We start from the raw sequence: 20,569 nt of genomic DNA, 5'->3' as shown, positions 1-20,569 counted from the left end.
TAATATTTCAATAATATCCCAAACCATACTTCGTTTAGGAGAAGCTGGGTAGTGAATTATATTAATTTTGATACTATTTGCCCTCAAGTAACATGGCGTCCGTGAAGGTCCCCCTGGTCCTTCTGTTATGTTTCCCCAAAAATTGAATCTTTGTAGAATATTATATTTTTGATTAGTGGACTATTCTGTGAAACCCGTTGGTAAAAATGTTCGGCACTGTATGGTTCAGGTCGGAAGCGCCTCCTGTCAGGCAGTGTAACGGACACCTCAGGGGTCCTGTCTTGGGGTGACGCTGCTCGGTGGTCCTGTGTGTATCCGGTTCGGGTCCCAGTTGGTGGAGGAGACGCGCAGAGCTGTCATCATGTTGGATATATTCGCTTCTATCCCGACCCAGATGGTGAGCGCTGCCTGACTGATAAGAGAGGAGCCGCCATGTCCTGTCCACTCGTTATACTACAGGGAGACCTAATAGCAGCTGTACTCAGGGGTTACCATCAGGGGCCATTCATTATAATGTATATAGCTCCTACATATACTGCAGTAATGTATAGTGTACATTATATATACACACATCACCACCATATACTACTATATACGATCCTTTATATATCCATCACCACTGTATACTGCACTGCTATATATAATCTCATATATACATCACCACTGTATACTGCACTGCTATATATAATCTCTTATATACATCACCACTGTATACTGCACTGCTATATATAATCTCTTATATATACATCACCACTGTATACTGCACTGCTATATATCATCCCTTATATATACATCACCACTGTATACTGCTATATATCATCCTTTATATATACATCACCACTGTATACTGCACTGCTATATATCATCCCTTATATATACATCACAACTGTATACTGCACTGCTGTATAATATATTTGGGTGCTGTAGTACTTGGCTGCAATCACAAGGTGTGGATAGAAGATGTTACTTCTATTCTCTGTACGTGTGGTCACACTTTGTTATAGGGGATTTCTGCAGGTAAGATGGCGACTACTCCTCGGAAAACAAATGCAATCTCCATGGGCCTCGTCTCCAGTGTCTATGACTAAATGGATTTTATCACTAACTCTACAAACTACTGTGGTGCTCCATTTCCAGAACAAGTACAATGCGGACAAATACTCGCCAACATTGTAGTTGCTTTCACAGAAGTTCATCTTTATTCTTTGCATATAGGAAACATACGAGGGGGAGGGAGAAGTGCCAGTGCAGTTATGAACACTGGACGTTTGTTTCCTCTATGCGATAGGAAAGCAGAAATGCCACAAACTCCTCTTCTGTGACTGTGGTAATCTTATATGTTATCCATGGTCTGCTTCCTTCTAAAATCAACGTTTAAACTTCTGCTAATGAACCAGAAGTGCTCTGGGGGGCAGTACCAGAGCCCCTTCACACTGCAGCTTCATATGCTGTTACACTGTGCAGGAGCAACACCCCCACCACTTTGTGAGATTACATCAGACAGAGGTAAGGGGAAGATGCTGACGGAACAAGGGGTAGTGGGGGCAGTGTAACAGCCTGTGAAGCCACATTAGAGAGGGGCTCTGCTAGCACCTCAGAGCCCTTCTTGCTCATTAGCATAATTTTAAAAGTAGATTTTAGAAGCAAGGAGGCCATAGATAATACATACAAGAAGATTAGCACAGTCACGGTGCCTGGATTTATAAGTAAGTGTCCCTGGTTTATTCCTGCTTGAATTTGATGGTAGATTTCCTTTAAATAATACCGAAGCTGTACCGATTTTGTTCTCCCATTATACAGGGAATGGCAGTGTCCGCTTCCTCTTTCATTCCCTATTATTTATAAGGCCGGTGGCACACGTGACGTTTTGAACCCGTTTTTGGGCCGTTTTTAAGCAGTCCGTTTAAAAAACGCAAGTGTTTTTGACCAGTTTTACCAATTATCTTAGTTAAAAAATGCATGCGTTTATGACCCGTTTTAATGGACTGCTTAAAAACAGCCAAAAATGAGTTCAAAACGCCACGTGTGCCGTTGGCCTCAGCTTCTGAGAATGTCTTATGTGTGGAGATGTTGACCGTCATCAATGGTAGAAATCCACTGCACAATCCTGTAGCACGTGTGTAAACTTTGCTGGAGACATTGTTACAAAATCTGCAGCCAAATGTTTTCTTCAGTTCTCTGGAGATGGACTAATATTTTGTCCATTGTGTGCGGTTCGTGGCCTGTGTTTCACATTTTATTTCCCTCGTTTGTATTTTCACAGGACTATAAAGGTCAAAAACTTGCGGAACAGATATTTCAAGGAATAATCCTTTTTTCCGCAGTAAGTATTATTTTGCCATTACACAGGAATGTAATAATCTGGGGGCAGGGGAATCTCGTCTTATGGTCGCTGTGAATGGAGAAGTGACTACCTGGGCACATTTCTGTTCTCCCATAGAAATGAATAGATACACCTCTTCATCTACAGAGCTTTCAGGTTTGGGTATGTCTGAGATGGCAAAAGCTCCTTTAAAGGGGTTGTCCGCTGGTTGAATTACATGGCTGCTTTCTTCCAAAAAACAGCTCCACACCAGCTGGGTAGGGCATGGTACAGCAACTAAGCTCCATTCATTTCTATACAGCTCAGCTGCAATACCTGCACAAACCACTGACAGGTGTGGTGCTGTTTTTAGAAGAAAGCAGCTGTGTTTTCAACCTCTGAAGAACCCATTTAAGTGTTTAAAATTTTAAAACATATACAGAAGTGAAGCAAAATCCCTTTTAATGGGAGATTGCCAACTCCAAATAGCGTCACACGATAAGATACACAAATATATCTTCCCATGAGGTCAGCAATACTGAAAAAAATGGTTTAAAAATGCATAATAATTAAAGTGATGGCTTAGGCCACGGTTGTACCCATCTCCAGGTGTCTGCTGAATGTAGAACTGCTGAACTGGACTCAGCATGGCGGTTCAGTTCAGCAGATTAATATTTAAGCCTGTAGATGCCACAGACAGAGTAAACTTGCTTGTGTGCCTTCGACCGTAGAGCTGAAATTCCCAAATTCAGTTTCTGCTGAATGGTGATATGATTTGCAGAAATAATGGTTAAAACAAACATAAAGCCCCAGCCCCCCCCCCAAAAAAAAAGTGTCAAAAAAGCACATAAATAAATGGCCTACAGTTGTTTAAAGGATGTTTTCTTTTGCAGGTGATCGGCTTCACCTACGGATATGTAATTGAGCAGTTTGGCTGGACAGTGTACATAGTAATCGCAGGCTTTGCCGTGTCCTGCTTGGTAAGTTACTTTCATTTAGTAATGAAGGTGTATGAATGGGGATTGTGTGTTGTTTTGTTTTTTTAAAAAAATGTGCATAGAATCGAGTCATTCTGATGATAGTATACTGGGTGTGGTCTCCAAGCACCTTGTTATTCACAGTGTTTAGAGGCGTCCAATATACCCATTACATCTTAAGGGGAGCCTAACAGCAACTTTGGCCATGCAGACGGGTAACAATTCTGGAGATCCGTGTAACCATACCATTGTGTGTGTTGTTAGTAGCAGCAGCAGGACTGTGAAAAATGCATTTATATACCACAGCCCCTCCCTTCAGCTCTTTCACACAGTCAGTATTTCATCAGTATTTTGCATCAGTGTTTGAAGCCACACCAAGGTGGAACGTATAAAAGGAAAAGGTATGATGGAAAGCTCTCAGTGGTTTGAGCCCACTGCTAGTTTGGCTTGCAAATACTGATGCTAAATATTGGCTAAAGTGGTCTAAGAGCAGTAGAGAGTTTCTGGTTTGATAGTACAGAAATGGGGAGGGGCTGGAGAACAGTTTGAGATTCAGAGATCTCCGCGTAGTGCAACTACAATCCTAAAATATAAATCCATTTTTCACATCTACGCAGCTACTAATAACACACACAAACGTAAGGTTACACAGCTCTCCTGGGCCAATACCTAAGTGAGGGTACACACAATGCATTGCATTTTTGATGCAGCAAAAGACCAGTTGGCATTTTATAAACCTAATCAGATGAAAGTAATTGTCTTCTGCACCCTTTAAAAACACATAAAAGTTATTTGATTATAAAGTTAAGGGAAACTGCTTCCCAGCACAACGCAAATGTAAAAACGCATCACATAACGCAAAGCGTTTCAAAAACGCAACGCACAGGAAAAAGCGCAACATAGAGAGAGGAGGGCTGCAGACAAATGCATTTAAATGGAACGGGAACAGGAGCGTTTTTACAGATGCATCAAAAACACAACAAATCGTGTGAACGTGCCCGGACGCTGTCTGCAGCTTTATTTGGTCAAAACTGCTTGTAGACTCCCTTTCATTTTTGATTTGCTCGGGTTTTCTGTAGTTCCAGAGATGGATCCCAAGTGATATTATCTTGTAGCTTCTGCTACTCATGGAGAGGATATTATTCAGTCTTTTTATAGAAATAATTTGTTTATTCAGCGAGGATGACATCCCCAAATACATCAACATGTCACTTGTATCTATCTCGCATAGAAAGTCTGACCTCTTTCATATATTCCAGTTAACTCTTCCCCCATGGCCAATGTATCGCCGCAATCCATTGAAATGGCTCCCTGCCCAGGACTCCGCTGTAGAAGACAAGAAACAGCAGGAAAAGAAATCCAAGAAGCACAAATAACTCCCCGCACCTAAGGCCGTCACCACTTCGGAGGACCACCTAAAGAAAGTGGACATGAACTGATATGTTTTCTGCTAAGCAGAACATTGTGCTGATCGGGTTAATGTTCCAGGTATTGTCTAAATGTCCAATAAAGATGCTGAGCTGTTCTTTGTTTTACACGTTCCTTCTGCTCTGTTACATTTCATTTGTTCTATTTAGTGATTATTTTCCATATTAATTTGTATCCGCTGCAGTTATTTGGACGTGCCATCGGTTATCGGACTGAGTTAGTGGTCATCATTTTTGGCTGCTTATGAATTTTTTGTTATACATAAGTCCAATGTGTATGTATAAAACTAAACTTTACAAAACCATTCATTTGCTAAATGAATAGCGCAGGTGATTATGATGAACCTTATAATATAGTTTATTAAAGAAAAATACCGTATATACTCAAGTATAAGGCAAGGCCCCTAATTTTACCACAAAAACCTGGTAAAACCTTTATTTTTTTTACTCGAGTATAAGCCGAGTTTGGGTTTTCAGCACATTTTATTTGTGCTGAAAAACTAGGCTTATACTCGAGTATATATGGTACTTCTTTGTCCTGTCTTTCCCCCTCCTCTCTTTCTCTGCAGTCATCACTCCATACACAGAGAGGAGGCTGAAGCTTATAAAGGACATAACTTTTTACAGAACTGAATAATATTTCATTTTATAATTCGGCTGCGTGACGCAAGATACTATCCCGGTCTGTAAGGAGTTATATCATTACAAATTTTTAGCAACTTCTCCTTATTTTTCTGCCTGCGCTATTCATTTCTGAAATCAGAAAGGTTTAGATACATTTTATCCTTTATTTTAATTTTTTTTTTGCAATTTTTTTTTTAATTTATTTTCATCTTAGATGCTATTTTCATTCCTTTGCTGTTCTTTTTCATTATTGAAAGACCTGAATACAATTCTGGAAAAAAAAAATATTTGTTCAAGAAATTCTTTGCTTCCCCATTTTTATAAACACAATTGGCTGAATGTATTAAAATAAAGTCTGTGAAGAAAGTGATGTATGTGAATTATGGACAATTCATAGGACATATTGGTGGAGTTTCATTATCCAGAGTCTAAGGCTACTTGCTCATATGTCGACTTTCGAAACACGGATGTTTTGTTAGGTTTTTTTTTTGTTTTTTGTTTTTTTTTATATAGGAAGCACCCCAGATTTAGGTTTCCAAAAAAAGGAAAAATATATTTTACACCAATTAAAATATCCCTGCTTCATCTATACATTTACGCACACATGCATGTCCCCATTCTCCCAGTATCAGGTCCTATGGTGATGTAAGAAGCATGTGATCAGTCACATGACTCTGATATCATCACAGGTCCTGTAGAACCCCCAGGAGAGCAGAGAGCAGTGCGGAGGCTCTCCTCTCTGGAGCTGTATATAAGGGCATCACCCGATCTCCATTACAGCGGTTAGGAGGGTCTGGCAGTGCTGGATCCTCCTGAACCTCAGTCTATAAGACACAGGGGTTTTTTTGTTGCTAAAAAGTTCATCTTATAGTCCCAAAAATACGTTGTTGTTTTTTTTTTTTTGTTTTTTTTAATAAGATCTATATAAGTCGGGCATCAGTTTCTCATTCTCATAAACTTTAGTCTAGGAGTGATCTGTGAAAAACATTTCTGACTAGGACTAAATCTACAGATAAGTCCTTATTTAAAACCGATCCAATATAAAACGATTGCAGTTAGTGCTGCCGTGCATCATCCATTCATAAACTCAGTTTTCTCTGTCATGTGCCATGATACTACAATATGCCAGGAGGCATTTTACTTGCTAAATAACATTTTGAGTAGGAGATTAGGGACCCATTCCCTCTCATTTATCAAAACAGAAGAAACTCAGCATTCATTTTATAAACCGCCTTAGAAATGTTGAGCTGTAGCTGACAAGTTTACGGTTACAATGTTAAAGGGGTTGTTATCCAAAGGATCGGGGATAACAAGGTGATTGTTATGGGTCCAACTGATGGGACCCCCAATCGATCACAAGAACTGCAATCCCATTCTTGCTAATTAATGGAGCATCAGCCTGAGCATGTGCCCTGCCGCTCCATTTACTGACAATGCGAGTTCGGATATAGCCAAGCACAGCGCTCAGTTACCTCTGGTATTCCCATAGAATAGCAATCAGTACCAATCGCTTCTAAACTTGGGACAACTGAAACCCATTACATTTTTAAGTGTTAAGTTTAATGAGGCTTGAATATAGTCATCTCTACACAGTTCCCTTGATCTGACCAGGTTTTAGCCTGGACCCTAATCATTTCTTCTTCTTTATGTAAAACAACATCAATCCTTCCCCAGAAAAATAAACACCATTAACAAGTCTCTTGTACCGTAAAATGGCCCTACTGAAAATTAGTACCAGTCATAAATACAACTTGTCTTGCAAAAAACAAGCTCTGAGACGCACTGAACATCAGGTGAAAGAAACTCTAAAAGGGGTTACATATTCTGACCTTGCGTGGCTTCTAAGATTAGCTCTGCTGTAGTGGCAACTTTTTTAAAATTCTATTTTATTTAAAAAATAAAATTCTCACAGTAGTAAGCTGATTCTCCTGCCCTGTTACCATAGTAATGATGAGTGTAGCTGCCATCATAACATGTTAGCTTATATTTTAATGACCCATGTGAATATTAATTCTGCTTATTCCTGGAATACATCCCATCAAGCCATATGTATTGTTGAGCTGATATAAATTGGGGACAGTGCCTGTTCTTTCATTTTTTGGTATATGATAATAATTGATGCAAGGAGCTACCACATGACCTCAGGACAAATGCGCCAAAATTTAATCATGATAACTGTTCAGTCCTGTTGTTCCACGTGGAAGCATGGACTCCTTGCATCATGTTCATTAAATGTGATATGTGATCATATCTGTCCAAGAACAAACGCCCTACCAAGACGTAAGATCAAGGTCCTTGGACAGATAGAGATCACATGACCCTCCATCTGCAGCCATTGTATGGACAGGAATGTCTGGCTGATGAGGTAAAAGACAAGAGGCCTCACTTTACATATCATTAAGGCAGTGCAGAATTTATAGATAGATGGATATTAGTAAATTATTTAATATACTCCCCCCCCCCCCAAAAAAAAAACATCCAGCCAATCTCTTTAATATCATCTCTGTAAGATCCGCACCTGATTTTGGCACAATGTCCTGTTCACATTAGTGCTAGTTTTTTCACTCTATTTTATTGTACTACTTATAAAGAACCAGCTCCTGCAATAAAAAAGAAACAACTACAAAAACAATGAAAGCTTTATTTTAGTTCATTTCCAGAAATGTCCAAACTATTCAAATATAGTGTGTTAGTATAAAAAAGTTCAGTGTAGTTTACAAAACGTCACGGTCTAGGCCAGTGATGGCAAACCTTTTGGAGACAGAGTGCCCAAGCTACAATTAGAACCCACTTGTATGTCGCAAAGTGCCAACATGACAATTTAAGCAGTAACTTATTGATCCCTGCTGTATCACAGGTTTTAATCACATTGGTGTCCTGCGATCACCAATACAATAGAAAGATGATGGAGAAATTTGGATTGTAGCTTCCCTCCAGGGTCGCCTGAAGAGGAAGAGTCATGGGACCCAGAGCAAGAGCTCAAATGACAATCCATCTCTATCCACACCTTCTGGCTACTCCTGTAGGATGTCACTTTAAAATAGGGTGGAGCTTGGTACGTCCTGGGCTTTATTGGACCACAGGAGAAAGCCTTGATTCGTATCTGGCAAACTCTGTGCTATGGTGAAGGCCTGGGTGCCCTCAGGAAGGGCTATGAGTGCCACCTCTGGCACCCGTGCCATAGGTTCGCCACCACTGGTCTAAGCAATGCTTCATTTATTAGGAATCTGTCTGCAGATTTTACCATACAAAGCTGCAGGCAGTGTTCTACAGATCTGGAGTTGTAATCATACCATATTGTATGTTGTTATGAGCAGCAGGACTGTGAAAAGTGAATATATAATTCAGGTCTGAAGCCCCTGTAAGGGTTCTGGTTGTGTCTTTGGAAGAACTGTGGAACATTTCATTGCAAAGAGCAGAAAGCTCTCATGACTTGGGGTGCAATTACACATAGCGCCAGCACCATGGGCCTGCCTTTGGCCCACTAATGGAAACGCTAAGAAGATTGGGTCGAAGCACAGCCCCCTGTGCTTAGAAACTAAAGAGCCGCCCAGAGGAGTTGCAGGATCTGCGACCCTGGATTAAAAGTTCACTTCCTACAGTCCTGTAAAGGTGTGATTACACATTCCTGCAGGACCTATACCTAGCACTGGCCTGTCCACAAGAAAGGTGGTCTGGTTGTCACTGATGAATGGAGATGTGGGTCGAGCATGTGTCTTGCTGCTTCATTCACCGGTTATGGGAGCAGCAGAGATGGCCGGGCACAGACTTCATGTATCTCATGACTGCGATGGAGATTACCAACACTCCCACTGCATGAAGTGGAGCAGCAGGACACATGCTCTACCTGCCATTCCTGTGAATAGGGGAGAACAATAAAACTGGGAATCCTAAGCCCACCATTTCCAAGGGCTTGTACCACATCATCCTCTAGCTACAGAACATGGGGGATAATTAGTCAGAACCCCCACAGATCCATATATTTCCACTATGCACATTGGCTTTTCTGTATTTCGATATTCTCTGCCGTCCCAGAGTTAGTGAATAAAGAATTAGGGCACATGATTAAAATGTGCAAATAATTGATACGGTTTGTGTAAGGAAAACTTATACAATATTCCAGTATAATTTCTGTATCAATTCCTTATAGATCTCTGCTTGCTTTCCTGCTATAGAAATCTGTCCATGGTCATGTGATGTCACACAGGTGCAGGAGTCATTAGTATCACAGAGAGTAATCGGAGCCATAGGATATAATGGCTTGTGCACCTGTGTGACATCACATGACCAGGGACAGATGTCCATCCTCTGGAAGTAAACACACAAGCTTTCTATACAAGCTTTCATATATAGCTTTCTATAAGGACAGCAAGCAGAGATCTAAAACACCACAAGGAATTGAAAGTATATTGGAAAATTGTATGACTTTTCATCACACAAACAATATTGATTATTTTCTGAAAGCCGGGAGCCCCTTTAACCTGTTGCTCCATACATTAGGGGTATCTGTCCCCCATTCTCATAATCAGCGTGGGTCCCAGCTATCGCGATGTTATTCCCTCTCTTCTAGTGATATCATCCAGCATGTAGCTCAAAGAACTACAAGCCTGATGCAATTTGAAAGATAAGATTTGTATCTTTAATATTATAAGATGGGTGTATCTGAAATGACTTCTCCTTCAGCCTCTTAACTAATCTTGGGCAAATCTAACTTTTCTCTGCACATTTTCACATGACTCTAGTTGTTTGTTTTAGGTAAACGGAGGAGATTTCACATATAAGAGGGAACTTCTTTCAAACCCTACCAAAGGGGCATGGTAATAGGGTAAAATCAGGTGACAGTGTCCAGTTGTGTATTAGATGTTATGAAATAAATGGATGTTAATATCATCAGATTTGAATTGAATGACGTATAATAATAATTCATCCTCCAACACTATAGATGACATGTTTGCATAGAGAAGAGTAAACAATGCTAGGAAAATGCCATCTTGTGCTCCGAAACAGGCATAATACATAACTACTAACCCTTATAGTGACCCAATCCCCCCTTGGCTGGTGGTTCTTATGTGCAATTTGGTACCTCGGTATCTGGCTATATTATACAACCCCATGTTGGAAGGATGGCAGGCTCACATCGGAACGTGAGCCCATAACAGATTATTGGATATCCGGGAAAACTATATATATAAGTAACAATTTACTATCATATAGCACAGTAATGGTGAACCTTTTAGACACAGGGTGCCCAAACTATAACCACTTATTTACTTATTGCTCCCTGTTTTTTCACAGCTTTCAATCGTATTAGCATCCTGAGGACACTAATACAGTAGAAAGGAGGAGAAATTTGATTTTTATTGTAGTTTCCCTCCAGGGTACCCTGAAAAGGAAGAATTGAAGGGTCCAGAGCAGGAGCTCCAATGATGATCCAGCCCTGTCCATACCTTCCCACTCCTCCTGTAGCCCCAGGCACTTTAAAATAGCACTGAGCGGGCACATCCTTGGACTGCAGAAGGAGGTCTTCTATCCTGTCTGGTGACATCTGTGGGGGGGTCATAGGTTGGATGGCAACAGAAAGGGCACCGAGTACCACCTCTGGCATCTGTGCCATAAGTTCCCCATCACCAATATAGCATATGACATATGTGAAAAAACAGGTAGTAAATACAGTGGATTCCTTCATTTTAATATCCTAAAACATAGAAAATTATTTTAATCAAAATAAAAGAATTGTCTGATAGGTTTCCTCAAATGAACATCACAGCTTTGACTTTACATCATCACAAACAAACCTGTATAAATGTGACAATATTAAAATATATTGCCATTGATATTCCCTCTACACAAGGAGGAAATGACCTTTACCTTTGTAAGTGTATAAAAAAAACTGAGTAAAAATGGCGGTCTTAAGAAATGACCTATTACAATTCAATTAAAATTTTGATTTCTCTTCAAAAAACTTCAGCTGGTAAAGTTTCAGGTTGTAGTCGCTGTACTTGTCTCCTAGAAGTTTTTCTAAGTGCAACTGTAAGAAAAATATAAAACTTGATAAGTGCATGAAAAGCAATAGACACCGAGATATCAAACATTTAGTTTCTTCATAGCAATATTCCTAACTCTGACGTTTATTGTAAATCCACACAATGCGGGAGATTTATCAGCAAGTTTCTGAGGTTAAACTGTTCTAATTGCCCATGGAAACCAATCAGAGCTCAGCTTTTATTTTATAAACACCTGTGGGGAAATGAAAGCTGAGCTCCGATTGGTTGCCATGGGCAACTAGAATAGTTTTGCTCTAAAAGACTTATGATAGGGGGGCGTGGCCTGACCAGGGATGTGAGTGGAAGCACGGCACGGAGCTCCTGCCACCCATACTGCAGAATCCTGTGTCCAGCTGGACAAATTATAGAGACACCTAACGGGGACGCTGCTCGGTAGGCACAGTACACGGTGGGAGGTGCGGAGGCTGTCAGCCGGTGAGCCAGCTGAGCGACAGAGACCGGAGCTGAAGCGAGGCGGCCGTGGAGCGGGACGGATACCAGCAACCCACCTGAGCTCCGGAGACGTGAGTCCCTGTTGGAACGAAGGGCTCCGAAGTACCGCAGGTGAAATACACCGGAGGGCTGCGGCGGTCGCAGTGGGAAATAAGTTGTAGGTGTAGTGCCTCGTGGCCGCCATCTTGCAAAACCGGGGAGTAGCTGCGCAGCAACCAGGAAGCGCCGCAGTCACCCGCAGCAGCATACATAGAACCGCGGAGGGGGTAAAGATCAGCTTCGGAGGCCCAAGGAAAGTAGAAGGGCACTGGTGCCGTAGAGCTACAGAGATCCTGGGGTGAGAGACTATTCCTTCCTTCCCTGCCTCGTGGGGTCCGCCATTTTGTCACAGAGGCTGTCACGGAGGCCCAGTGATATAACACAGGCAAAAGGTGGCAGAATAAAGGAGAATTGAGCAGATATGCCCCTTGCATTCTTCTGAAAAACGAACTGTGAGTACTTTTACTGGAGGTGCTATAATAACAACGTAAAGTCCTGCAATAGCCACCTTAATAAAGGCCTGGAAAGTAATACAGAAGCTCAGGACTTGAATAGTTAATCCACTGCTAAGTACAGGTCTATCTGCAGTGAAGTGAATCACTGATTGCCAAGATCTATGTATGAGTGATCCAGTTCATTTGGTCTAGTGGGATCTGATTCCTAAGATATCTACAACATATTCCTGCATTTTTAAATTGGACTGTGCCTTGCCAGGTGCGCCTAAGTACACATTATCCACGGGAAGTGGCCTAAAGACCGTGTCCGTAGTTACCAGTATGACACGTTCGGGAGCACGCAAAAAGGACGGTAAAAATAGCACCCTGAGCACTCCAGCTAAACAAGGAGGAGAGGGGTTTGTGACCAGATTCCAGGAGGTGGCAGCAAGATTGGAAAAATTTGCCTGGGAAGGGGCGAGCAAATCCGGAAGTAAATCTTCCAAGAAGACAATGGCTGCGAGTTCCCCGGAGGAATCAGAGGATGAGGGGATGGAAGAAATGGAGGTGTCGCAGCCACAACGACAAAAGAAAGGTCCAAAGACTCCCCTACAACCCACAACGGTTGCGGAAATGGCAGCATCTTTGCAGGTACCAGAAGAACCAACACTTAAGGACGTATTCAAGGCAGTAGCACACTGTGGTACGGCAATGTTAACAATGAACTCACATATTGGGGGCTTAACAGAAGATATCAATTTAATCAGGCATGACATGAAAAAAACCAACGATCGTGTGCATGCAGTGGAGGATAGAATGAGTGAAGTGGAAGATCAGATGGTTCCTATGCAAAAGGAGCTGAAGAGATTGAATCACAATGTATCCTTACTAATCTCCAAGTCTGATGATTTAGAAAATAGGCTGCGTAGAAACAATCTGAGGATTGTGGGAATCCCGGAGAAAGCAGAAGGTCAAGATCCGGTGGGGTTCATGGATAGTTGGTTGAGAGATAAAATGGGCCAAGAGACTCTTACTCCGTTATTTGCTATAGAAAGGGCTCATAGAGTCCCATCCAGACCGCCACCACCAGGGGCCAGGCCGAGACCAATGCTTCTCAAACTACTGCACTATCGAGATCGGGACCAGATTTTGAAAAAGGCAAGAGATCACCCGGACTTAACTGTGGAGGGCAAAGTTGTGGCCATATATCCGGATTTTTCCATGGAGGTACAGAAAAGACGCAGTAAATTCATGGATGTGAAGAGGCGATTAAGGGGACTACAAATTCCTTATTCTATGCTATACCCGGCCAAGTTAAGAGTGGTAGCCTTTGACACCACCCACTTCTTTGAATCATCGGAGGCTGCAGCGCACTGGCTAGACGAAAATGAAGGGAGACTACGAGTCGGTGACAGAGAAGGGCAGTGAGATACGTTTATGTTGCATATGTTTCTAGACAGTTGATATAATTCCGTTATGGTGTTAAAATGTATGTTTTATAATTATATGCTGGAAGGTATATCTTAACTTTTGCCTTGCAACGCTGGGTAATTGTCGGCGGGTGGAGGCAGGAGCTCTGATATCGTTGAGATTATTCTATTCTGTAATACAAGGCAGAGATAGAGTTGTAGCTGGAAAAGTCGAGCATACTCACATAAAGGTACAGGAGGGACAACTTGGCTCCTATCTCCTGACCTTGGGAGAATGTCTTTTGTAAGTTTTGTTATAAGAGTTGTATGTTGGGGAAATGGGAAGGGAGGGGTGAGCCAGCTCCTAGTTAGGGATATATTGATTAAGTCCGTGTGTGGCAAAATGAGCATTGTATGTGATAATGACTAATAAGTATAACGTAATATTCTGGAATACCAGAGGATTAGGGGATGTCAGTAAAAGATTGGCAGTCTTTACTTCTGTACAACAACATAGACAGTCTATCATATGCTTAAATGAAACACACTTAACAAAAGAATCCACGCAGGTCCTACAAAAAGGGTGGGTTGCACATAGCTTCCACTCTACATTCTCTACGCATGCCAGAGGAGTCAGTGTATTGGTGCCTCGGACCATCCCATTCGAGTGTAACTCCTCTCTAATTGATGCAGATGGTAGATTTGTATGCTTACACTGCACCATATATAGAACTCCTCAAGTTCTGGTGGCGGTTTATGTTCCGCCTCCGTTTACATGTGAAGTGCTGAAACGTATAATGGCGTATATCAATTCCCTCCCTCAGCTGCCAGTGTTAATTGGAGGCGACTTCAACATGGTTTTGTTACCTAGTATAGACAGGTACAACTCGAGACAACAGACTAGAACAGATGAGCCCACAGTGCTGGCTAAGCTACTAGAAGAAGTGGGTTGGTACGATTGGTGGAGGAGCTGGAACCCAGACGTTAGACAGTTCTCTTGCTACTCCAGCTCATATGCAACGTTCTCAAGAATAGATATGGCGATAATATCTCCCCAAATGCATAATTATGTGCGGGAAGTCAGATACTTGCCCCGCAGTATCTCTGATCATTCCCCTGTACTGGTTGAAATAGTAATCCCAACCTTACTAATTAGACCCGTGGGCTCCTGGAGACTAAATCCTTTTTGGCTGCAGTTAGTAGACAAAGGAAATGAGTTCCGGAATGAGATAGAGGAATTTCTTAGCACAAATGAGTTAGGAGTCACAGAAGGTGCCCTGTGGGATTCGGTCAAAATGTATATGAGAGGGATATACAAGGCGCGCATTAATTCACACAAATCAAAATCTAGGGAACTTACCACCCATTTGCAACAGAGGGTGATAACAACAGAGCAGGAATACATTAATTCCCCATCGCCGGAGAGGGAGGCTAGCTGGAAAGAGGCTCAGCAGTTACTAAAAGAACACACCCTTAAGGTAGCTGAGGATAAAAGATTCTTTCTACAGCAAAAATATTTTGTGCAGGGGGAGGCTGTAGGTCATCTTCTTGCCAATATAGTTAAGTCGCAAGAAGGGACAAATCATATCAAAGAGATATATGCCTCGACAGGTGCATTAGTTAATTCGGATAGTGACATTCTTAAAGTCTTCTCTGATTTTTATAGCGCCTTTTATTCCACCAAGCTGGCCAAGGACAAGGGAGAAATTACCAACTATGTCACCAAAATAGAGTTGCCTACCCTTAGTCAGGAACAGAAAAATCAGTTGGAAACCCCATTATCTGTGGAGGAATTAGAAAATGCCCTGGGCTCATTCCCTAATGAGAAGGCGCCGGGCATGGACGGCTTACCAGCGGAATTTTTTAAGAAACATAGCGAAGTTTTGCTCCCTCGCCTGTTACAGGTTATTCAGGGTTCAGAGATTTCAGGAGTGCTCCCGGCATCTATGCGGGAGGCAATGATAGTATTACTCCCAAAAGCAGGCAAGGATACTAAGCAACCGGACTCGTATAGACCGATTTCATTGCTCCCAGTGGACGTCAAAATTATAGCCAAGGCCCTGGCTAATCGGCTGACAGGGGTAATCACTTCTTTGATCCACTTAGACCAATCAGGTTTCATGCCGGACAGGTCCACGGCCTTAAATATAAGACGGCTATATCTGAATATCCAATCTGAAAAGACAGGAGAAAGGGAGCGATCTGTCCTCTCACTCGACGCTGCCAAAGCATTTGACAGCGTCGAGTGGGAATATTTATGGACAGTCCTGGATAAAATGGGATTCGGGCCCAAATTTATTGGATGGGTAAAACTACTCTATTCCAGTCCTAAGGCACGCATTAAAGTTAATGGGGGGGTATCCAATGAGTTCGCACTCGAAAGGGGTACAAGACAAGGGTGTCCGCTGTCCCCTTACTTATTTGCCATTGCAATAGAACCACTGGCAGTCGCTATAAGAAATTCTGCAGAGATTTTGGGATTCCCAGGGAAGGGGGAGGAAGAACGGGTGTCTCTATATGCAGACGACATGTTGATATACATGGGAGATACGAACAAGTCCCTCCCGACAGTAATGTCAATCATACAAGAGTTTGGCACATATTCTGGATTTTCCATAAATTGGGATAAGTCTGTTTTAATGCCGCTATCGCCCAATCCAGTTATTGATATCCCGGCAGGGGTGCCGCTACAGGTGGTAAATAAGTTTAGATACCTTGGGGTGGAAGTGACACCAAATCCCAGGGATTTCATTAAGGACAACGTAGAACCGTTGCTGGCAAAATTTGCAAGTAAGATCAAATTATGGTGCAAACTCCCACTATCTCCGATCGGGAGAGGCAATCTTATCAAGATGGTGCTGATGCCTCAGTTGCTATATATAATTCACAATTCGCCAGTTTGGCTGTCGCAGAAGTATTTTCGGAGGATCAATGGCTTGTTTAGGAGGTTGATATGGAAAGGGCAACAAGCCAGGATAAGTTTAATTACACTGCAAAGGGGAAAGACGGATGGTGGCTTGGCAATCCCAAATCCGTGGCTCTACTTTCTAGCGGCACAGATACAGCATTTCAAAGGATGGGGGGGAAGATATTGTCGAGGGAAAGAGCACCTCCTCAGGCAGGCTAATAAGTCTATGGACGAAGCACACAACACCGGTGCACGCTTTAGAAGCAGCATTTGGTGGGGGGGATATGGGGAAAAAGCCGACCTTATCCCTTATGTATAAGGTGTGGCAGAAAGCTAAGGTAATTATGGGCATTCCCAAATATACCTCAGATACGCCACTATGGCGTAATCTGGCTTTACCAGAAATATTCAGGCTGGAGGGATTTACTCCGTGGGAAGCAAAAGGGGTGAAGACACTGAAACATCTATGCGTGGATGATAGCTGTAAAACTTTCGCCCAATTGCAAGAGGACTTTCAACTGCCACATGCCTGGTTTTACCAATATTTACAACTCCGCCATGCGTTTAACACACAGAATAGAGATGAGCCAATAGAGGTGGGTACTAGCGGGGCATTGCAGAGGATTTTAAAAGCAAATTCTACCAAAGGGTTAATTTCCTATATATATACAGTATTGCTTAGTGACTCCAATAAGGACATCCCGCTAAAATGCTTCACTAAGTGGAACAGGGATGTGGGCCCTATCTCAGAAGAACAATGGACAGAGGCCCTGGAATTGCTAGAATATAGTACATATTTGAAAAGGAATTGTATTCCTAAATTTGAAAAGATATGGGGTAGATGGTTCGATACTCCCGGTCTGCCCTCTACTGCTCTGGTTAGAATTAGAGCGAGTCTAGAATATCAGTTATCGTTAGCAAGATAAAGAATTACAAGGCACACACGTCTCAGTTGATTTGGGATCAGATGGCCCGAATAGGGAGCTGGCTCACGGGGAGGGGTTTGGGGGGGGATGGGCCTGTTGGGATTATGTTTGTGTTACGGGTAGATCAAAAACACAGAAACGGTACAGAAATGTGGTAACAATGTATAATTGATACTTTGCATGTGATAATATGTACTACTGTTGGCTGCCTGCGGCAGTTTTTTTTTTCCTGTGTTGATGTATATTTTGTTCATGGATGTATGGAAAAAGGGGTAAAAACCTCTAATAAAAACTACCTGATTTAAAAAAAAAAAAAAAAAAAAAAAAGACTTATGATAAATTTTCCCCAATAAGCGGCACCCTCCTCTCACAACCCAATTTTGCAGGAGCCCATGTCCAAAGTGGCTCTCTGTATTCATTTCTATGGGTATTTCTTAAATATGCAAACACAATAAATCTCCTTTTGAAGGCTCTAAGGCCCACTATCTCACTAAGAGGGTGGATTCACACTGGCATGTGTTGTGCGTTGTTCCGCATCTGTTTTTGCAAACCCCTTTTAGATACACTTACTTCTCTTAGATCTTCGTCCTTCTCCTCCATGACGTTGTAGGCTTCCTCCAGGACTTTCACTCCCAGCCCCTTCACAACATCAGTCCTCAAAGCTTCAATCATTCTGCGGAATCTTTCTGGAACGGTTACATTATCTGAGCAAAAGAGCAGAATAATAGGAAATATTACAAAGGATTCATTTTGCCCCCAAAACCTGTTATATACTCTATGCTGGACACCACATTAAGGCTTTTACACACGAACAGATGGGACCTTGGCGTAACATACATTTGGCTGGATAGGTGGAGGGGTGAGCGCTCCTCGCCTTTCCCCTCTCGACAGCCCAGTACCGCGATACACGTGTGCGCACACCATACCATGCCACGCACAATGCACTCCTATGCCGCAATATACAGACATGTACAAGGGGCCTTAGTATGATTTAGAAACTTTATGTGTGCTACTTTTTCAAGTAGTTGGGGTCTAGTGGGAAAGGGAAAGAAAAGCAAAGGCAAACCTCTGAAGGATGTAACGCTCCCTCAGCATTTAGGAAGGAGCAATTGGGAACAATAACTTCTACCCAATCATGAGAAAAGAACAACCAGCAATCCGTTGTCACTAATGGGTAAAGCAGAAGGAAGAGCATGCGCCCTGTCGCTTCATACAATGTATATAGGAGCAGTCGGAGATATTGGAGCACTGTGATCGGCTATTTCCATCATTCCGATAGTACTGAATGGAGTAGCGTGTGCATCGTCGTCCTGTCATTTCACCCTTTGGTGAGAATTGGATTCCCGTCCTTTGGATCGCTCGGGTCCCCAGTAATTAGATCCTTGCAAACATCTTTCTATCCCCTATTATATATATGGAGGGAAAACTCACTCAGGACAACCACTTAAAACAGGTTTTACTATGAATAAGTGAAGACCTTCTGTTACAGGATGAAAGATTAGGAAAATGTCTATGTATATCTTACTCATCTCTCCTTGGTGTAACTGCGGTTTGTTGTTATGGATGTATATGATTACAGAGAGCCCTGATGGGAGGATAGGAACATTTAGTGGAGTGGGGCAGGTATATGTCTTGGCCACGACCTTACAGCCAACTATGGCTGTGCCTTTCTTCTGTAACCCCCCCCAAAATAAAGCGTAAGACAATGTCCGACTGCTCAAAGTGCTATGGTTTGTAAGTTGAAAGTCATGCAAGTTAGTTACCACGAAGAAGAAACAATGTGCCCACCAAAAGCCAAGTCTTGGAAGCAGAGATCTTCTTGCTCCTCGGGTGTTCTTCCGTGTAACATTAAAGTATCTCGGTATTTCCTGTGGAGTCTGAATTCTTTACACGCGGCTGGTGGCATCTGACTGTCGTCTTTCTCCATGTGTAACGTCTGTGTCATCAGATTTACAAGATCATTCATTTCCCCAGAGTCTGAGTTTTTGCTGGGGGAAAAAATGTTTTACTTAAAACACACCTCACCTTTCACCAAACTTAGCATAACTCACTAGTAGGTCTATTAGTAGTGTATGTACATGATGAGTAACAGTGGTCATTATGTGACACGTTATAACCTTTTTATTGCATCTCCCATCCCTACTGTCTCCGTCTGAAGATTTCCGGTGCTCTGTGTGCTGGCGGTAAGAGACGTTGCTGCTCCCCCTCCCCTCTGCATAGATCTCCTATGTAACTTCACATCTCATTGTCATCCCCCAGTTCCATCTCACAAAATAGACATAGTGGAAAACCAACTGGGCCGGGGCACACATGGGATAGAAACAAAACAGGGAAATAAAGAAGAATAGCACACTGATATGTATTGACTTTATTACTGTCATCTGAGTATTTAGTCAGCCACCAATTGTGCAACTTATCCCACTTAAGAAGAAGATAGAGGACTGAAATCATAGGTACAACCTCAACTATGAGTGAGAAAATGTGAAAAGAAATCCAGAAAATCACATTGTCAGATTTTTAAAAAATTATTAGCAAATTATGGTGGAAAATAAGTATTTGTCACCTACAAACAAGCAAGATTCCTGGCTCTCACCGACCTGTAACGTCTTCTTTAAGAGGCTCCTCTGTCCTTCACTTATTATCTGTAGTAATGGCTCCTGTGTCCTCCTCTCATACCTGTAGTAATACCTGTAGTAATGGCTCTGTCCTCCACTACTGTAGTAATGGCTCCTCCCACTTGTTACCTGTAGTAATGGCTCCTCCCACTTGTTACCTGTAGTAATGGCTCCTGTGTCCTCCTCCCACTTGTTACCTGTAGTAATGGCTCCTGTGTCCTCCTCTCATTACCTGTAGTAATGGCTCCTGTGTCCTCCACTCATTACCTGTAGTAATGGCTCCTGTGTCCTCCACTCATTACCTGTAGTAATGGCTCCTGTGTCCTCCTCTCATTACCCGTAGTAATGGCTCCTGTGTCCTCCTCTCATTACCCGTAGTAATGGCTCCTGTGTCCTCCTCTCATACCTGTA

General features: G+C 42.3%; 2 protein-coding genes across 6 annotated transcripts in view; one reads left to right on the top strand and one right to left on the bottom strand.

Annotated features, from left to right (window-relative positions):
• Positions 1-269: 269 nt before the first annotated feature.
• SPCS1 (signal peptidase complex subunit 1) lies at positions 270-4,820 on the top strand. The gene is made up of 4 exons (XM_072127257.1): positions 270-397; positions 2,264-2,323; positions 3,196-3,282; positions 4,539-4,820. The coding sequence occupies exons 1-4, from the start codon at positions 362-364 to the stop codon at positions 4,653-4,655; spliced, it is 300 nt and encodes a 99-aa protein (XP_071983358.1). The 5' UTR covers positions 270-361; the 3' UTR covers positions 4,656-4,820.
• A 3,152-nt stretch (positions 4,821-7,972) lies between these two features.
• Positions 7,973-20,569, bottom strand: part of NEK4 (NIMA related kinase 4) — a 29,862-nt gene continuing 17,265 nt past the window's right edge. For 4 of the 5 annotated variants that reach the window (XM_072127250.1, XM_072127251.1, XM_072127253.1 and 1 more), the window contains exons 14-16: positions 19,332-19,531; positions 18,114-18,247; positions 7,973-11,358 (exon numbers count right to left, since the gene is read on the bottom strand). In XM_072127250.1, the coding sequence (XP_071983351.1) occupies positions 11,266-11,358; positions 18,114-18,247; positions 19,332-19,531 (427 nt within the window). In that variant the 3' untranslated portion in view covers positions 7,973-11,265. Of the gene's footprint in view, positions 11,359-18,113; positions 18,248-19,306; positions 19,532-20,569 lie in introns of those variants that run through there. The other variant, XM_072127254.1, reaches the window with a different exon arrangement.

This window comes from Engystomops pustulosus, chromosome 10 (assembly GCF_040894005.1).
Source record: "Engystomops pustulosus chromosome 10, aEngPut4.maternal, whole genome shotgun sequence".
Lineage (NCBI taxonomy): Eukaryota > Metazoa > Chordata > Amphibia > Anura > Leptodactylidae > Engystomops > Engystomops pustulosus.
This window is presented reverse-complemented; position numbering and strand designations above follow the sequence as displayed.

Excerpts from the sequence above, each read along its gene's own strand:
- SPCS1 (XM_072127257.1), top strand. The coding sequence starts at position 362 with ATGTTGGATATATTCGCTTCTATCCCGACCCAGATG. Across the intron at positions 2,324-3,195 it reads GAATAATCCTTTTTTCCGCA|GTGATCGGCTTCACCTACGG; the intron begins GTAAGTATTATT and ends TTTCTTTTGCAG. Across the intron at positions 3,283-4,538 it reads GCTTTGCCGTGTCCTGCTTG|TTAACTCTTCCCCCATGGCC; the intron begins GTAAGTTACTTT and ends CATATATTCCAG.